The 16530-nt window shown below is 42.7% G+C and overlaps 1 protein-coding gene across 3 annotated transcripts; it reads left to right on the forward strand.

Annotated features, from left to right (window-relative positions):
• The first annotated feature begins 10645 nt into the window (after positions 1-10645).
• On the forward strand, positions 10646-11920 carry LOC115403012 (gap junction alpha-8 protein). Of its 3 annotated transcripts, none has more exons than XM_030111759.1 (2): positions 10646-11734; positions 11822-11920. In XM_030111759.1, the coding sequence occupies exons 1-2, from the start codon at positions 10646-10648 to the stop codon at positions 11918-11920; spliced, it is 1188 nt and encodes a 395-aa protein (XP_029967619.1). The 3 variants fall into 3 exon arrangements, with proteins under 3 accessions (XP_029967619.1, XP_029967618.1, XP_029967616.1); XM_030111758.1 differs by having other exon boundaries at positions 10646-11683; positions 11726-11920; XM_030111756.1 differs by having other exon boundaries at positions 10646-11920.
• Positions 11921-16530: the final 4610 nt, after the last annotated feature.

Here is a 16530-nt window from a genome sequence, read left to right on the forward strand (position 1 = left end):
CTATTTGAAAATGCTCAGGCTCAGTCTGCATGCAGGCTGCTGCTGCTAAACATCTGTGAGCAAACAAACAGCTCCCACTGGTGGCCTGGCATACTAACTACATCCTCTTTAGTGTTTCTGCCGTTTCCATATAAACGGAAATAATTTTCAGAACTCTGTTATTTAAATGTGAAACTTTTATGAAACAAAAACACAAAATGTGAACCAGTTCTCAATCAATATCTGTTTTATTGCTCGCACTGTGGTGGGACTGAGAATAAAGGACGTCTTGTTGGTTCTGTATGTAGGTCAACTGAGCTGATGACCCGAGAGCGATGGATGAAAGAAGAAATCTGTGGTCAGTTGGGATAAACAAACTTCTGTCAACATTCAGGTTGTCGTGTGGATAATGTGCACACGGCACACGACACACAAAGGAAAAGACATGAGAAGAGATTCAATAAAACATCAATAAAACAATAAAAAAATCTGCAGTAAACTGCATCAGCCACACCTCTGTTAGCAAACTGGCGTGGATTTATTTTATGTTTTACTGTAGCCTACATCAAAATGCCGCTCGGGATTAATAAAGTTGTCCTTGAACCTTGAACCTAATGTCTCCTTGATTCCCAACAAAAAGTTCTCCCTTCCCAGTTTTCTTGAATGACTTCATGTGTGGGGGGGTGTAGCTGCAGGCCGGGAGTCATTAAGGGACGCTGGAGCTTTGTTCTCCGGCACCGGCGCAATGACCCAGTCTTTCCAAAGATGTGGAACAATGTGGAGGTGAAGAGACTTTCAGGATCATTGAAAAAATACTTCTGCCAGATGTTGGGCAGAGTTTCTCACAGTCTGGCCTGTGATGGCATCACGACTCCTGAAAGCACTACAGACTTCGGCAATGGTACACTCCAGCAGGGCCACATTCTGGAAAACACACTATTTATATGAACTGTAGCTATTTTAAACTATTTAGCTATTTAAACATTTTTTTTCACTGAAGCTTCCTTGAGAACTTTATTTACAAATAGTTCAATTCTAAAGGTATTTAATTGAAAATATTGTCTAATTTTACCCTTCACTCATTTATATCAGATATTCCTTTCAAAATAATTGAAAGTAAGGCATCTCCCTAAGCCTCACATTTTCCCTGCTGCTGCCAGAGAGACCAACAAACACTGTAAAAACTACACACAGAATCTAGGAAATCTCATACATGTATGAATGTGTATTTAGGAGCAAACAGACGATCTGATCCAGCACTGAACTGGTTAACCCTTGTATTTTCACACAGGTCTTCTCACTTGAAGGGATGTCAGCTGCTTCTGTGTGTGGTAACAGGACACGGAAAAGGGAAATGTTAAGCACAAATGCAGGTAGTGAGTCCAAACAGCTCAGTCTTCTCACTATTTAAACTCACTGCTCTCCCCTGCAATCTCACCAACAATCACTCTGTATTTAAGTCTCCAGCAAACCGTCACACAATAACCGGTGGAAAATGTTTACCGAGGAACAAACTTTAATTTTTCAACCCAAGGTTTTTTTTTTTTGTCCCCGGTGACGCATGTGGCTTGTCTTTGCATTTAAAGTTTTATGTGTGACTGCTTTTGTTTGCCAGTTCCGGTAGTAAAGCCAGTTCAACGGGCCTGGTTTATGCCCTCCCGGGCTGGAGAGCCGCTCCGTCCTGCGGGGCCGTCGTCTGTGTGAGGAGCCGAGCGCTCGAAGGACAGCGGGCCGGTCCAAATTCAACAAGTCTGCCCTCCCAAACACAATGGCAGAGTCCAAGTCCAGCTGGGATACGAGGACTCAGCCCTCCAAAACACAATGTGCTGGCACCGGACCAGATGTGACACATGCTGTAAAACCCAAGTGTATATTAATCTAACCAATGTGAACGTGCGTGTCCTTATATATAAGCTCATTCTGACGGAGCGGCACTTATTTCTCTGGAGGTTCAAGATCCCCCATGAAGCACAGCTTTTATCTCCCGTCTCAGCGGTTTCCGTTGGCTAATGAAACGAGTGGCCACCGTGCCACCAGTGTTTACTCTGCCAATTACTTAATGGCTTTCCAGAATGTTTTCACACTTTCTCACCATTGCCGGAAACCAACGACAAGTGAGGCTCGCAGGGGAAATGAGAAACTTGCCTTGGAAGGACTTTTCATGCGAGGCCTGCGGCGTTACAGCACGACAAAGAAATTTGCAGGTGAACGTGGGTATCTTAAGTCTTACGCCTCCATTCAGAACAAAAGAAATGGCTCCAGACTGATGACTCATGAAAATAATGAGATAAAAACGTACAAAGAGGGAAGGAAAAAAAGCAAACCGAGCCTTTGTGTCTGAGGCAGCAGGTCACCAAGACACAAAGAAAAGCGATGAAACTCACAAATATGCGCACAAATATGTATTGACGCTTGTTTGCGCGCTGAAAAAACAAGTGTTTAGAAACAAGTATATCTCTGTCTTTAAGCGTAAGCCTTGGACCATTGAGGTCTTAGCGTTGTGCTATGTCATGAGACGCGGCGCTGCCCTCAGGTCACGCTGTATCTGTGAAGGGCATCGCTGATAGCATCTCTCTAAACCTGCTGTGAATGAAGCCTCTGTGTCCGCCCGCCGACGTATGACTGATCAGTCATGAGAAGTTCAGGTGATTAAAAAGTGAGGAAAAAAAACAAACAAGAACCTTTATTAACTTGGAGAAATAAATAAATCGTTTTATTGAAAACGATGTGTGGCGAGCTCTGTTCAGAGTAATGTGCTTTTCAATGGAATATAATTTTTGTTTTTTATTTAATGGCAGAACACACGCAGAGGGAATCGATTACAAGTAGCGACTGTTGTGCATAAAAGCACCACAGTTCAAGTCTTGTTTAGTATATTTAGTTGATATTTTCATCCCCGAGAGAAATGATACACAGAAACAACAACACACTGATTGTGACTGACAAATTGTTTGATTGTATTCAATTCAAAAGTCTGTCTTTGAAGAATGAGTCCATTTATATGTTTTTATTCTACTTTATTCAAGTGAATTTTGTTAGTTTTTACTTACTGTCTTCTATCACCCAACAGAATGTTTATGCTGGGCTGAACACGAATGTTCTTAATTTTTATTTCCACATTGTGAGAACATGTTTGGATTCTGGGTTGTGTTAAAATGCATCCACTGAAATACAGCACTGACAATTTGTCACAATGTAAATTCCGGAATAAAACTGACGTGTGTTTGAGTAGAATAGCTGATACGGTCGGATCTCCTCTAAGCTCGGCCCTCTGCTCAGGGGATTAAAGTAAATATAAACCTAAATAAAGAGGCGAGGAACACTTCTGACTGCAGTAAGCTCCGTCTTTTCACCTCACATCAACTCTAACTTTGAGGAGGATTTAAATAGTTGCTCACAGTGACTGAACATCCTCTGTCTGAGCTGGTGGAAAAAGCAAGCAGAGGCCTGAAAGCTCTCTGTTGAGTCAAGGATGCCCCCTATCAGCTTCAATAGCCCGTTCAAATCAAGGGTGAAGTCAGTAATACATGCAAACTGCTGTGTCTAGTAAGTGTGTAAGTGTAAGTGTGTTCGTGGTGTTTAAGGCCTTTTGCACATCCAGAACAGCAGAGGAGCAGAACTGCGGCGACAGCCTTTATTGAACACTGGGGAATGGAGCTTCTCAATATGTTCGACATTATTAGTTATTCTTGAAAAAAAAAATATTTATTTCAGTTTTTTTTTTTTTTTTTTGTCATGCAATTCCTTAAAGCCAAGGTTTTGATTAAGATTCTGCACAAAGTGTGGCAGAATGTATGCTTCTGCAAATGTGCATATTTTGCAGGGGCTCGGCTTACTATTGAGATCTCACGCAAACATGAGAATTCAAATGAATGTTCTGAATGCAGAAAGGTCTGCTGGAAACGCTGTGTGTTCACCTGTTTGCGATCATCATGGAGTGATTCACCCAAGTGCAGAGACTCCACCTGCAAGAAAAGTGGAATTAGGACGTTCTGATGGAGAAAGTTATCATATGTATGAGAGGGCTACAGCAGATAAATCTGAATTTGGAACAAACAAATCATTGTTGCTGTAATCGCAGAAATCACGATTTGGCCAATAAAAGACTTCTGCAATTATATTTTTAAGCCAATGAAATGTAATATAGGAGATGATCTAACCACCATTTAAGGTACATTAATGATAGTGTTTGCTGTGTTTGTGTGTGTGTGTTTGTGTGTGAGTGTATTAATTTCAATCCCTATTCTTCTACTAGTTACCGTCAATATTTGCACATATTGATATTCAAAATAACTTCTTTGATTTTATCCTTATTTGATATTTAACTTTATTTTCTAATTATTCTGTGTGAAGCAATGCTTAAAGGAATTTTCCTCTGTGATTAATAAAGTATTTCTATTCCATTCTATTCTATTCTATTCTATCATCATAAAGTCTACAAACAAGAGTCGTGGTGAGCCAGTAGAGGAAACGTCTTTCACCACAGTGACAGCAGCATGTTTTCTAGTTTGAATTAACTTTGGCAAAAACTGTTTCCAGATTAAGTTATAACTCATCACTCTTACTGTAATCTTGAAGGATCCTCTCCTCCCAGATGTTTTTTTGTGACCTGCAACATAAATCTGATAATCCGTATTCACGTACAGTGTGTGATATTAACTGTCAGACGTTATCCTCAGTTTGCAACACACAACATTTTAGTAGACCAGGTCCACAGAGTTCTATCTATCCATCCGTCCATCCATTCATCCATCCATCCATCATCCATCTGTCCATCCATCCCTGGTCTACGCTGCTTCATCCAGCTGAGGGATGCGGTGCTGGAGCAGATCCCAGTTGACTCGGAGGTAGGGCAGAGCACACACTGGGCAGGTCAAAGGTCCAGTCCAGGTCAAACACAATACAGAGAAACGACAGTCTCACTCTCTTTCACACACACAGGCAACTTTTATTTTCCAATTAAATTCAAACATGTTTTTGGGCAGTGGGATTAAACCAGCCTCAAATCAGGAACACTGCATTGCATTGAGGAAAGAGTACTAACCACTACACCACTGTGTCCTGCTTAGTTTAAAGTCTGCATTTTAAAAATTCAATTTGCTGGCGGCGTCCTTAAATAGTGAGCCGAGACCTTTGAGTTGCTGCAACAAAAACACAATCATTGCTGGATAAATCACTCTGTGCCTTCATGGTGGCACAGAGTTGAGACGTATGGCGATATGTTACATGACCCTGTTAAAAGACATTTTCAGCACTTTGAAGTACTTGTGTGTTTTTCTTCGGGGAGTGTTTGGAGATCTTGTGCCAGCGCATTTAAACCGCATAATGAATATTGTTAGCAGGTGTCTTAAACTGCGCGAGATGGATAAGGTCATTACAAAAGTAAGATTTCTGTCACTTCCTGTCTCTCAAAGAGCAGGAAGCGCATGGCACCATCGCTCTGTAGGCAGATTGGGGTACGATATGTTTGTTAGCGTGTTAGCATTCTGATTAACGGGCAGTTGGTGCCCTGCTTCAGAGGTCTAATCTGGCCTCACGCCTCGCTGCGTGTGCTCAATAGGGTCCGCACCCTGCATCATGACATCATGTCTTTGTGTGAAATCCCTGGTGCCATTCACGGGCCCACCGTGGGGCTTAGCATGCAAGCGACCACTATACCAACACACAGCTCTTTAAAGGGAGTCCCCTGGTCCCCCAGCTCACTGGATACACCCTGACGCCTCCACAGAGTCCTGAACATGGCTTCTGTCCGCCCTCATACGACGGGCGAGGGCGAGCGTTGGGGCTTTTAATCAGGGGCAGCTCAGTCACATCGCATTACATCCTTTATTTGGAAGAAGCTGTGTGATCAGTGAAGTTTGGATGAAAACCTGGAGACATCAAGAGGTCAACGTCCCAGTTCACCCAGTCGGTGGTGACAGCCAAGATCATCAATGTGATTGGCTGAGAAGCAGGGATGGGGGGGCTGTGACAGGGACGGGGGGCAATGTTTGTTTGATCTGAAGGTGTCACAATATAAACTGAATAAAAGAATTCACCGGATGCAAATCAGTGCTTGGCTTTATTGTAATATTCGAGCAAATCAGAGACGTGAGTGAAAATTCCACTGAACCCTGGTCTGGACATGTCCTCTTCTTCAGATCCACTGCATCCATCATCAAGGTCTGATTTTCATTGTTGTTCAACCCCTCAGATGCCACTTTAGGTGGAACAGGAGCTCATTTGAATTCCAACATATAAATAACGAGGAGACACTGGAGAGTCCAAACACTGAGTGAGACACCGGAGAGCTGGAAATAAAGACAAACCAACAAAAGATGCCCAATATGTACTTAAACCACCATGACAATAACACACTCAGGTGAAACACATCAGAGCAGCAAGCAGACACAAAGAGAGGACGTCGGGGAGTCTGAAACAAGAGTTTGAATCACAAAATAACGCGATAATGCATGTTAAACCCGGTTCGATCAGCAGAAACTTGAGCAGATATGATTTATTTTCATTTTAATATATATTAAAAAAATCCTGTTGAACAGCCATATTAGTGTTCTTGGGAATCGAGCTGTTGAAGCTGGAAATTTGTCTGTTTGGAGGGAAATGAGTTGGCTAACTAAAAATAAACTGACCGTTTCAGACCGCCATGTAATTGTTTGGTTCCTTCCTTTAATTTGGTGCATCAGTGATTTACAGGAGAGCGACTTTTCAACAGTTTACATAGCGAACAAACAAAAGCGTTTGTCACATAAACGTTTGCAAAGTCGCTGGGTGGTTTTATAACAAATGTATTAAATGTTGGCACAACGTGATCTTATTGTTGATACGCAGCAGGTCCCTGCTCCATGATGGAAAACTTCTGTATCGGCACACAATGTATATAGTATGTAGAGCATCCTGTTGTGGTTTGCTGATAAGCTGTTCTAGACTCCTTCTGTTGTAGGAAAATCTGTGCTAAAAGTTCATGAAGCGGCATATTCACGTTAAAACATTAGCCACAGTTTCAAACTTAAAGAAACTTAAACTTAAAACCTGTGTTTGAAATGTGATTCTCAGGGCAGCTTTCTGAAGACAGGTGCCAAAAAATAAATGAAACCCACAATTTGTTGAGTTACAAAAGGAACTCTTGAATAAATCTGTACAGAAAGTTAATGGAACACAGTTAACTGATTCCTGATTCTTTCACAAGTTATGAATTTAATAATAAAATAAATATGTCAACCTTTAACCCAGTTAAAACTTTTTTTTTTTTTTTTTTTTTAACTTTCTACAAGTAACGATCTGATCTTTTTCGAGACATAAACTCTCCTGCACTGCACTTCTTTAGTAACCAAACTCAATGATCCTATTTTGGCTACTTTGTGACTGAGCTGCGCTGAAAGCTTCTCACTAACATCTGAACCGATTTTGAACAGCACATTGTTCCTTGGCTGGATTGACGATCCTGCAGCTCCATCAGCAGATTGACAGCCTGGGTTTGATTTCTCCTTCCAGCTACTCCATTTCAACACATTTACAGAGTTGGATCATTTTCAAAAAGTTCCACCTTGGAAGTGATTTCCAAAAAGTAGCATTTTTAGTGGCTCCTGGCACCATTTTCATGTAAACAGACACCCAAAACGACATCCATCCATCAGCCATCCACCCATTCATCATATTAAATTTATGCTGTCCTATACTCGGTTGAAAATGCATTTATAAAAATCATTTCATAAAAGTTAACATCAAAGCCATACAAGGTGTTTAGAAACAAAGGTGAAAAATTAACTTAAGCAAAGACAATGTTTTTTTTTTATTGACTTAATTTTTAATTATCTTAAACTGTTCATTGAACAGAGGTAGCTGTGTCCAGGTGTTCATATATGCAGTGATGTGATGTTTGGATCCTGACAAATCACCAAATATATTGGATCTGGAGCTGAAAACAGAAGGTGGGAGGAGCAGTCAGACAGCAGGACTGAACAGGACCTGCTGATAAGATAAAATAATTTGTAAAGATGTTTTTGCATATTCAGTTTGGTTTAATTCGTCTTAACTTGATTATCACATCTATGGATTTTATGGTTTTAGGTCTTTTGTTGCGACTTTATTTCCCTGCTGTACACTTACTGTTATACTTGTAATTTTCCAATGTTTCTTTTGTATTGTCGCCCTTATTTCTCTCAAGGAAAAAAAAAAACAGAAAGAGGACAGAAATCTCTGCTTCACTGCTGCATTTCTCTGTTCAAACATCTGTGGAAAAACTTTGAGATCAAAGATTTTCCATGATTGTTTTTCTCCCCTGAGCCGGTAAAGTTTGCCTAACGCTGCCCAGTAGAGACATTTCAGTGTGTGCTGTCACTGCGCTCACATTCTCCACATTCCAGCTAAGTGACACAGATATGATGATATAAGTACACACACACACACACACACACACACACACACACACACACACACATACACACACACACACACACTCCACTATGTGAAAACTTGATCACAGGATCTGATTATGAAAGATTTGAGATGTAGAATGTTGCAGTAACAGTTTGTATAATTCATTTTAAGATGACTATCAAAATAAAAAAAGAAAAAAAAGAAATCGCAACGTTGAATTCAGAATACTGAGTTCTGACAAACTGATGTTCGCCAATAAATGACTGATCAGGTAAAACCTTTTGACATCTGAGTAGACCAGCATATTTAGTGCTTACAAAGACACCAGTCATTAATGCAGCCAGTTAAAAACCAGATTATTTCATCTTTCTTTGAACTATGTGTGTTGGTGCTTGCATCAAACCATGTTTTATTCTTTTGAAAATGTAGATTTTTGTAGAATGGAAATTAGAATTAACTAATTATTTATTTAATAAAATTTTCACTCCATGTTATACTGCAAATATTTGTGCTTGTGACAAATAAGGTCTAGTATGTTTACATATGGATCCTACATGAGTTGGCTGATTTAGAAATAAGCAAGATAAAATCCATAATTATTTTGTATGATCTTATTTTGCAGGCAATAAATAAGAACAAAACAACACAGCAGAAGTAGAAGCATGAGCCTTTTAAATCCGACCCTCCTCCAGTCCATCTGTTTGAATTGTGATTTTTTTTCTCCATCAACAAATCATATACTCAGAAAATTTTATATACTGACATAACCACAAAGACAGCAAATTGGTAAATGAACATATAAATAAACCCAATGTAGACATTTTCTACACACAGTGCATATATTCCACCCCCTTTTTCCCTGGAGAACAAAAACCTTAATTACCTTATTTCTTCATATAACCTATAATATATTCCTCCCTGTTGTTACAGTCGCTGTTCATGTCAACTTTAAATACTGTAACGTTTAAATATTTGGTTGTGTTCATAGTTTGTAAACGCATTCATGGCAGCATGATTCTGAATTTGTTGTTTCCTGTAACGCCTGAGCAGAATGAGAGAAACTGCATGCCTGAAATACTATTGAGAGGTCAATCATTCAGGCAATCAAAAAAAAGAGTGAAAGACACAGCTACACTGTTCTCTACCATCAAACAATGACTTCTGAAGCAGATGTTGCTTTTAGTGGATTTAAAATAGCTGGATGGGACTTCATGCTTCCTGTGCTGATAGCATGAACAGCAATGTGGCGTCCTCCTGCGCGAGGACGCCAGCTGTCCTCCAGCCCCTCGGTCCGCACTACGCTGGCCGTGGCAGCACGGCCGGAGGCGCGTTCTGCCGCCGGCGCTCCATCTCCCGAATCCCCGCTGCCGCACGCAGGACATGTTATAAGATGCCGGCGTGGAGCCGCGCCGCCGCGCCGTGGACCCGCTGCCCCGGCCGCGCGGTGTCCATGTTGGTGTGGGAGCCTGAGGCCTGCTCCCATACATCCCCGCTCTGGCTTTGTTGATCCTATTGTCTCCTGCGTCACCACACGTCGCCCGGCAAATAAAGGCCGTCTGGCTCCAAGCTTAAATATTGCAGCTAACTAAAAACCAACCATCAGAGCCGATTCATTCACATCTGCTCAGTGGGGCGACAAGGACAGGGCTTTAGGTGGGAAAGAGGGCAGAAAAAAGTTCACTTTTCCCCGCCGGGTGCCAAGAGAACGGGACAGGACTCAACCTCGCCGGAGCCGCAGCTGTGGCAAGTTGCCCATTTGATTACATTTTATCCTTTAACGAAATTTAAAAGGAGACGTGGATTTTATGTTATTTATTGATCTGTCTTTGGTTGGTTTGATTGGAGCGCTGTGCGACTATTCGAGAGGAAAAGCTACATTTATGTCATGTTTTTTCGTAAATAATCCTGGTTTACATTGTGGAAAAGCAGCGATCGGTGCGGTTAAATTCCTGTGTGAGAGGTTTTGATTAATAATCGATAGATTTAGAGGATGACCTTCGATTGATTACTAATCTATGGACTCAAACTTTGAGATTTCTGCATTTTCGAGGCGACAGAGTTCTCGCGCTTTCTCGTCGGAACACGTGTGTTTTTATAAAACTATGATCTACAGGTTAGATTTTCAAAGATTTTAAAGTTTGAATTTTCCTCTCCTGCAATGGGCTTACTTTTGGCACCCCTCTCTTTTCCCTCCCCCTGTCCATCCTCCTAACCCCACCCTCCCTGCCCGACTGCACCCTTCGTGTCCCTCCCTACCCCACCCTTCATTCCGCAGTGCTACGGACCGATCATGGGTGACTGGAGCTTTCTGGGTAACATTTTAGAGGAAGTCAACGAGCACTCTACGGTGATCGGCCGGGTGTGGCTCACGGTGCTCTTCATCTTTCGCATCCTCATCCTGGGGACCGCCGCCGAGTTCGTGTGGGGCGACGAGCAGTCCGACTACGTCTGCAACACGCAGCAGCCCGGATGTGAGAACGTGTGCTACGACGAGGCCTTCCCCATCTCCCACATCCGCCTGTGGGTGCTGCAGATCATCTTCGTGTCCACGCCGTCGCTGGTGTACGTGGGCCACGCCGTGCACCACGTCCACATGGAGGAGAAGCGCAAAGAGCGCGAGGAGGCGGAACTGAGCCGGCAGCAGGAGCTGAGCGAGGAGCGACTCCCTCTGGCTCCCGACCAGGGGAGCGTCCGCACCACGAAGGAGACCAGCACCAAGGGAAGCAAGAAGTTCCGGCTGGAGGGCACTCTGCTGAGGACCTACATCTGCCACATTATCTTCAAGACTCTGTTTGAGGTGGGCTTTGTGGTGGGCCAGTACTTCCTCTACGGCTTCCGCATCCTGCCGCTGTATAAATGCAGCCGCTGGCCCTGCCCCAACACGGTGGACTGCTTCGTGTCTCGCCCCACGGAGAAGACTGTCTTCATCATCTTCATGCTGGCCGTGGCCTGCGTCTCTCTGTTCCTCAACTTTGTGGAGATCAGTCACTTGGGCCTGAAGAAGATCCGCTTTGTCTTCCGAAAGCCGGCGCCGGCCCCGGCCCCGAGCCAAGGCGAGGGCCCGGCCCCGCTGCCCCCGGCAGGGAAGAGCCTGCCGCCGCTGGCCGTCTCCTCGCTGCAGAGAGCCAAAGGCTACAGGCTGCTGGAGGAGGAGAAGGCCCCCCCTGTGACCCACCTGTACCCTCTGGCCGAGGTGGGCATGGAGGCCGGCAGAGGGACCCCACCCTTCCAGGGGCTGGAGGAGAAAGCGGAGGAGGTGTTGCCCATGGAGGACATCTCTAAGGTGTACGACGAGACTCTGCCCTCCTACGCCCAGACCACCAAGACGGCGGGGGTGACTTTACACGAGGACGAGCCCGAGGAGGCGCAGCCGCCGGAGGCCGAGGCAGAGAGGGTGGAGGAGGCCGCGGATGAGGACGCGGAGGTAGAGCAGGCAGTCAGCAGGGACGCGGCGACCCCGGCGGAGGCAGGGATGGAGGCCGCGGATACGATAGAAGACACCAGACCGCTGAGCCGACTGAGCAAAGCCAGCAGCAGGGCCAGGTCAGACGATCTCACCGTATGAACCCGCGAGAGGGAGGCACACATGCACACCTGCACACACAAACCCTTCAGCGTACAGGAGAGAGAGCGCACACTCTCCAACAGGCAGGTCAAAAACCAAGTGGAGCAACAACCAACAGGGAGAGCACAGAAAACGATTTAATACGCAGACAAAGAAACAACAAAAAAACCCAAAAATCCACCAAAGTAATCTGAGTGTTTGTGATCAAATTGAAACATCAGCTAAAGTAGAAGAGGAAGAGGAAGAGGAGAGGAGTATTTTTCTTTTTCTTTTTTTAAACTAAGTGTGTTCTTACATTTAAAAGACATATGTAAAGGACACGTGCAAGAGGTGAAATGTTTTTACTTGATGAAAATCTATGTTCAATTTTTAAAACCATCTTTTCTATAAAAAAAAAGAGTTATAATAATATACAATCGGGGGATAGACATTTTTACATGGGGTTTGAGTAGATAGGGGGAAAGAGAGTTATAATATAATTGTGTGTCTGAAAATCAGTACTCGCGCTGTAGTTAGCCACTGACTTAAATTTCCACTCAGACAGTGACTTAGTGCAAACGCGGCATGCGGCTGCAAGCACTGCAGATGGGAGGGCCCTTGCGCCGAAAAACACACACGCCGCTCTCTGGAAAGTCCGTGATTTTCGGGCTGGGAAGAGCACGCCTCTTTTGCACGTTCGGAGGTTCCAGCTCGGTGCAAGGCCCCCGAACCCTCGTAACACCTCATTTACGCATCTGTTTCTACTGGACTCTTTCCAAAGTGAGGAGAGGTGTGCATCAACTTCAGAGCATCTCTCTCTCTCTTTTTCATATTTATATACCGAGTAGCAACAGCCACAGCTGACATAGTGTGGAAAAAGAAAGGAGCAAAAAAAAAAAAAAAAAAAAAAAAAAAACATAAAAGAGACCACACGTTAAATGTCTTTTTCAATGTCTCTCCAATTTAGATTTGCTTAAGTTTTGTAGCCTTTAAGAAAAGTGTACTGTGATATGAGCTGTCAGTTGAAAAGCACAGGGCTCATGTTGCCCTATCAGAGAATGAACTATAGTAGTGACCTCAGGCCAAATCCTCCCTTTTCGTGCTGTACAAACAGGCGTCCGGGCGATAAAGATCGCGCAGCATCAGCACAAAGTATTGTTGGAGGCGAGACAATAAAAGAAACCGTGCTCATCAATGAAAACAAGCATCCTTGAACTGGCAGTGGAAAAAATCTTTCAGCTTGATCTCGTGTGATCATAGGAGATCCTCAGCCCGCAAGAACACACAATAGATTCGACATGCTTTCAAATTCAGAGAGAAACAAACAACTTGGGACGAATTCAGCTGTACATAAAGTCCGATCTGGTGTCTTCTAGTGTACAGAATTAGCGGAACGGCTGTTCTCACTCATTTCGCTGTCTACTGAAACACACACGTGAATTGTCAGAGAAAAGATTGGTTTTATCAGACAGACTCGATGCAGTGACGACAGGCAGAAGCAGCAGTTTTATGTGTCTGAGTAAAACAGATGGACCTCTTTGCAAAAAACTATCTGAAAGCAAAGTGTACTGAGCCTTAAAGCGACCTTCAAGTTTATCACAACTCTTTCTACTCCAGCTTTGTTTAGTCAACTGTTGCCACTGTATGCTTTTCTGTGCCTTAACTGTAAATGTAAATTCTCAAATGTAAGATTGTAGCAAGTGGTTATATTGCTCTGGGACCTTTAATGAACTTGATGTTTTGTTAGCTTTTCTTTCTTTTTTTTTTTTTTCTTATTTATTGATTTCAATTCTGTATATGACCCCTCAGCAGGCACGCACACACACACACACACACACGAATCAAAGTCTGTGATGTAACTACTATGGTGAAAAACTGAGCCTTAATACAATAAACCGATTAAGTCAAGATGTCGATGCATGAAGTTGTGCGTTTGTAGATGTTAGAACACTAAGATGATGTGGGCTTTTCCTCAGACATGTGGCCATACACCTGACACACACATGCACGCATGCAGCGCGCACGCACACACAGCCTCACAGTGTTGGTTTTGGGGGTATGATCAAACAGCTCTTGGAAACACGAGGAGAGAAAACGACTTTGACCCTTTTGTGACACCCATAATCTCTTCACCTCACACGATCCAATGCAGCCTGAGCCTTCAGTGAATCACAACATTATTGTTCAGACATGAGAAAACAGCAATGTTAAGATCCAAAGCATGACGCTGGTCCTTTTTTACATCAATATGACTGGTAATGTATGAGTTTTGTATTTTAAGATTGTTGAATTGCTTGTTTGTTTGTAAGAAGACATGATTAATATTTGGAAAGAAAACAAATCCTTTTTACTAACTTGTAGTCTTCTTTGCTGATAGATGTGTGGCAGTATCTTCCTTTTGAAATGTGAAGCAGCGCAATAAAAAGTCACACGTGGTCAAGAAGTGTCTGTCCATATCTTTCTGCAATCAGCTCATCAGCTGCATGAAATACTGATGTCTGAACACCTGCACTGCATCCTGCACAGAGCTGCAGGTCCGAGCACCTCAGTTTGCATGATACCCCGATGTGTGTGCTGATTTTCATCCCACAATTCAAAAACACGCTTTTCAGGCCAGTTGGTGAAGCTAAATGTCCTCTTGGTGAGAATGTTCTGGAGTGTGGTTGTTAGTCTTTCTGTTTGACCCTTTGATGGACTGGGATGGATCCTGTCTTCATCCAAAGAAGCCATTTGAATGTCGTTTCACATTCCTAAGGCACAGAATGAAAGATCAAGTGCAACTAATATGGTTTACAAAAATAAACACTACTTACCTTGGCCAGTTTTGAGAAGGTTTCTGATATCTTCTTGTTCAGCTGTTAATATTTAGAGGCTGAAGATTTGCCAAATTCGCTCACATGTAGAGAAAAAAACCCATTTACAAAAATACCTCACAGTGGGGGAAAACTCACGTTTCCCTTCAAGCTGCTGAACTGTGGAGTGAAACAGGAGTTTAAAGTGACAGTTCCTGGATATTCAGAGCTGACTGCAATAACGTGTCACCACAAAACATTCAGCACCTTTCATTACTTGGTTTAAAATGAAAACTTTCTTTATTTCATTAAATATTTTTGGATTCTTCGACAAGGTTTCATTCTGAAACTCAATTTAAAAAAGAAAACTTGTAAAGATTAAGATCACCACTAAGGGGCAGTGTCTCACAAGGGAGTTTCTGGAAGCCAACAGGTTTTGGTCCATATTCTTTTTCTTTTTTTTTGTTGTTGAACAATTTAATTCAGTGGTCATGCATATTTGAAGGTAAATTATAAATAAAATATTTCTTACTTGAAAGGAAAATGTTTGGTTATACATGTTTGGTTAATATCCTGGTCCTAGAGTCTTGACTTTTCATTTGAATGAAGTTCCACTGATACATTTTTGGGTACCACACAGAAGAACAACACCAAAACAAGTTTCCATCTTCATATTAAAAAGCATTAGTATAAATCGCAGCGATTCCTGACAGATGACCTAAACCATCACTGTATCCTTTGCAATGACAGAAATGAGAAACTATAGCACAAATAAAAATTGATAGAGATTCATGCCTTCAATACAGTCAATTTTTGTTTTCTTTTTGTTTTTCTTAATTTTTTTTGACTTTAGCATTTTTTACAGTATTGTCTGTAAATCAATCACGACTGGCTCATATCCAGTTGTGTTCACTGAAATGATAATCATTCAAATTAAATCTTTACCTTAATAAAGACACAGAAGTAAAACAAATTCAGTGGTGCAGGGCAGTAACGTTACCTGATCCACCTTACTTTGCTGATTTTTTTACTGTTTTTTTTTTTTTCTTTTTAACCTGTCCTGTCCAGTATCAAAGCAGCAGAGTGAAGTCTGGCTGCTATAATGTTCCAGACCGATTTGTTCTTCCAAGAGGAGCTTGTAAGCATGAAGCTCCTCTTCATGGCATGGTTTCTTACTTTATTTTTTATTAATTTCCAATTCTGCTACGTGATATTTCTGGACCTGACAAGGACAGGAAAAGAGACAGAGAGTGAAGGAAACAAACAAGTGAACAAACAAGCAAACAAAAAAGAGTGGAGAGAAGGAAGAGAGTGTAAAGATATGATGAGCCTTCAATCGGAACCGACACTCCAGAGGACCAGCTGTTACAACTACATAAAGATATGACAGAGGGCATCCTATGGACTTTTGTTAGAGAACATAGCTGGGAGTTACTTGAGACTTGCAGACTGAGGATTCAGGTATTTAATTACAAACCAGGGCATCAGGAGTGACTTAATACAGATAGATAGAAAACAAGGTGACCGAGTCCACATGCAGAATATGAAGAGTGATTAAAGATCAACGTGATCATGAAAATATGGCCTCTGACCTCTGAGAAGACCAGAAGCAGGTCAGAAAGGCTTTCAGGGACCAGACAACCAGCGCCTATCTCAGAGACCAGATCCCAGCCACCACCCCAGGAAGACATCCACACACCGGTCCAGAAGGGGGCAGAGGAAGGCCTGGCCAGGACCCCCAGCAGCCACAGGGCCCAGGCTCCAGGGGACCAAGACCAGCATGTGACATTTTGGCGTGATGATGTAGGATTAAGCATCACCATTCAGTATCCAAGATTA

Source organism: Salarias fasciatus, chromosome 16 (genome assembly GCF_902148845.1).
Source record: "Salarias fasciatus chromosome 16, fSalaFa1.1, whole genome shotgun sequence".
In the NCBI taxonomy this organism is placed as follows: domain Eukaryota; kingdom Metazoa; phylum Chordata; class Actinopteri; order Blenniiformes; family Blenniidae; genus Salarias; species Salarias fasciatus.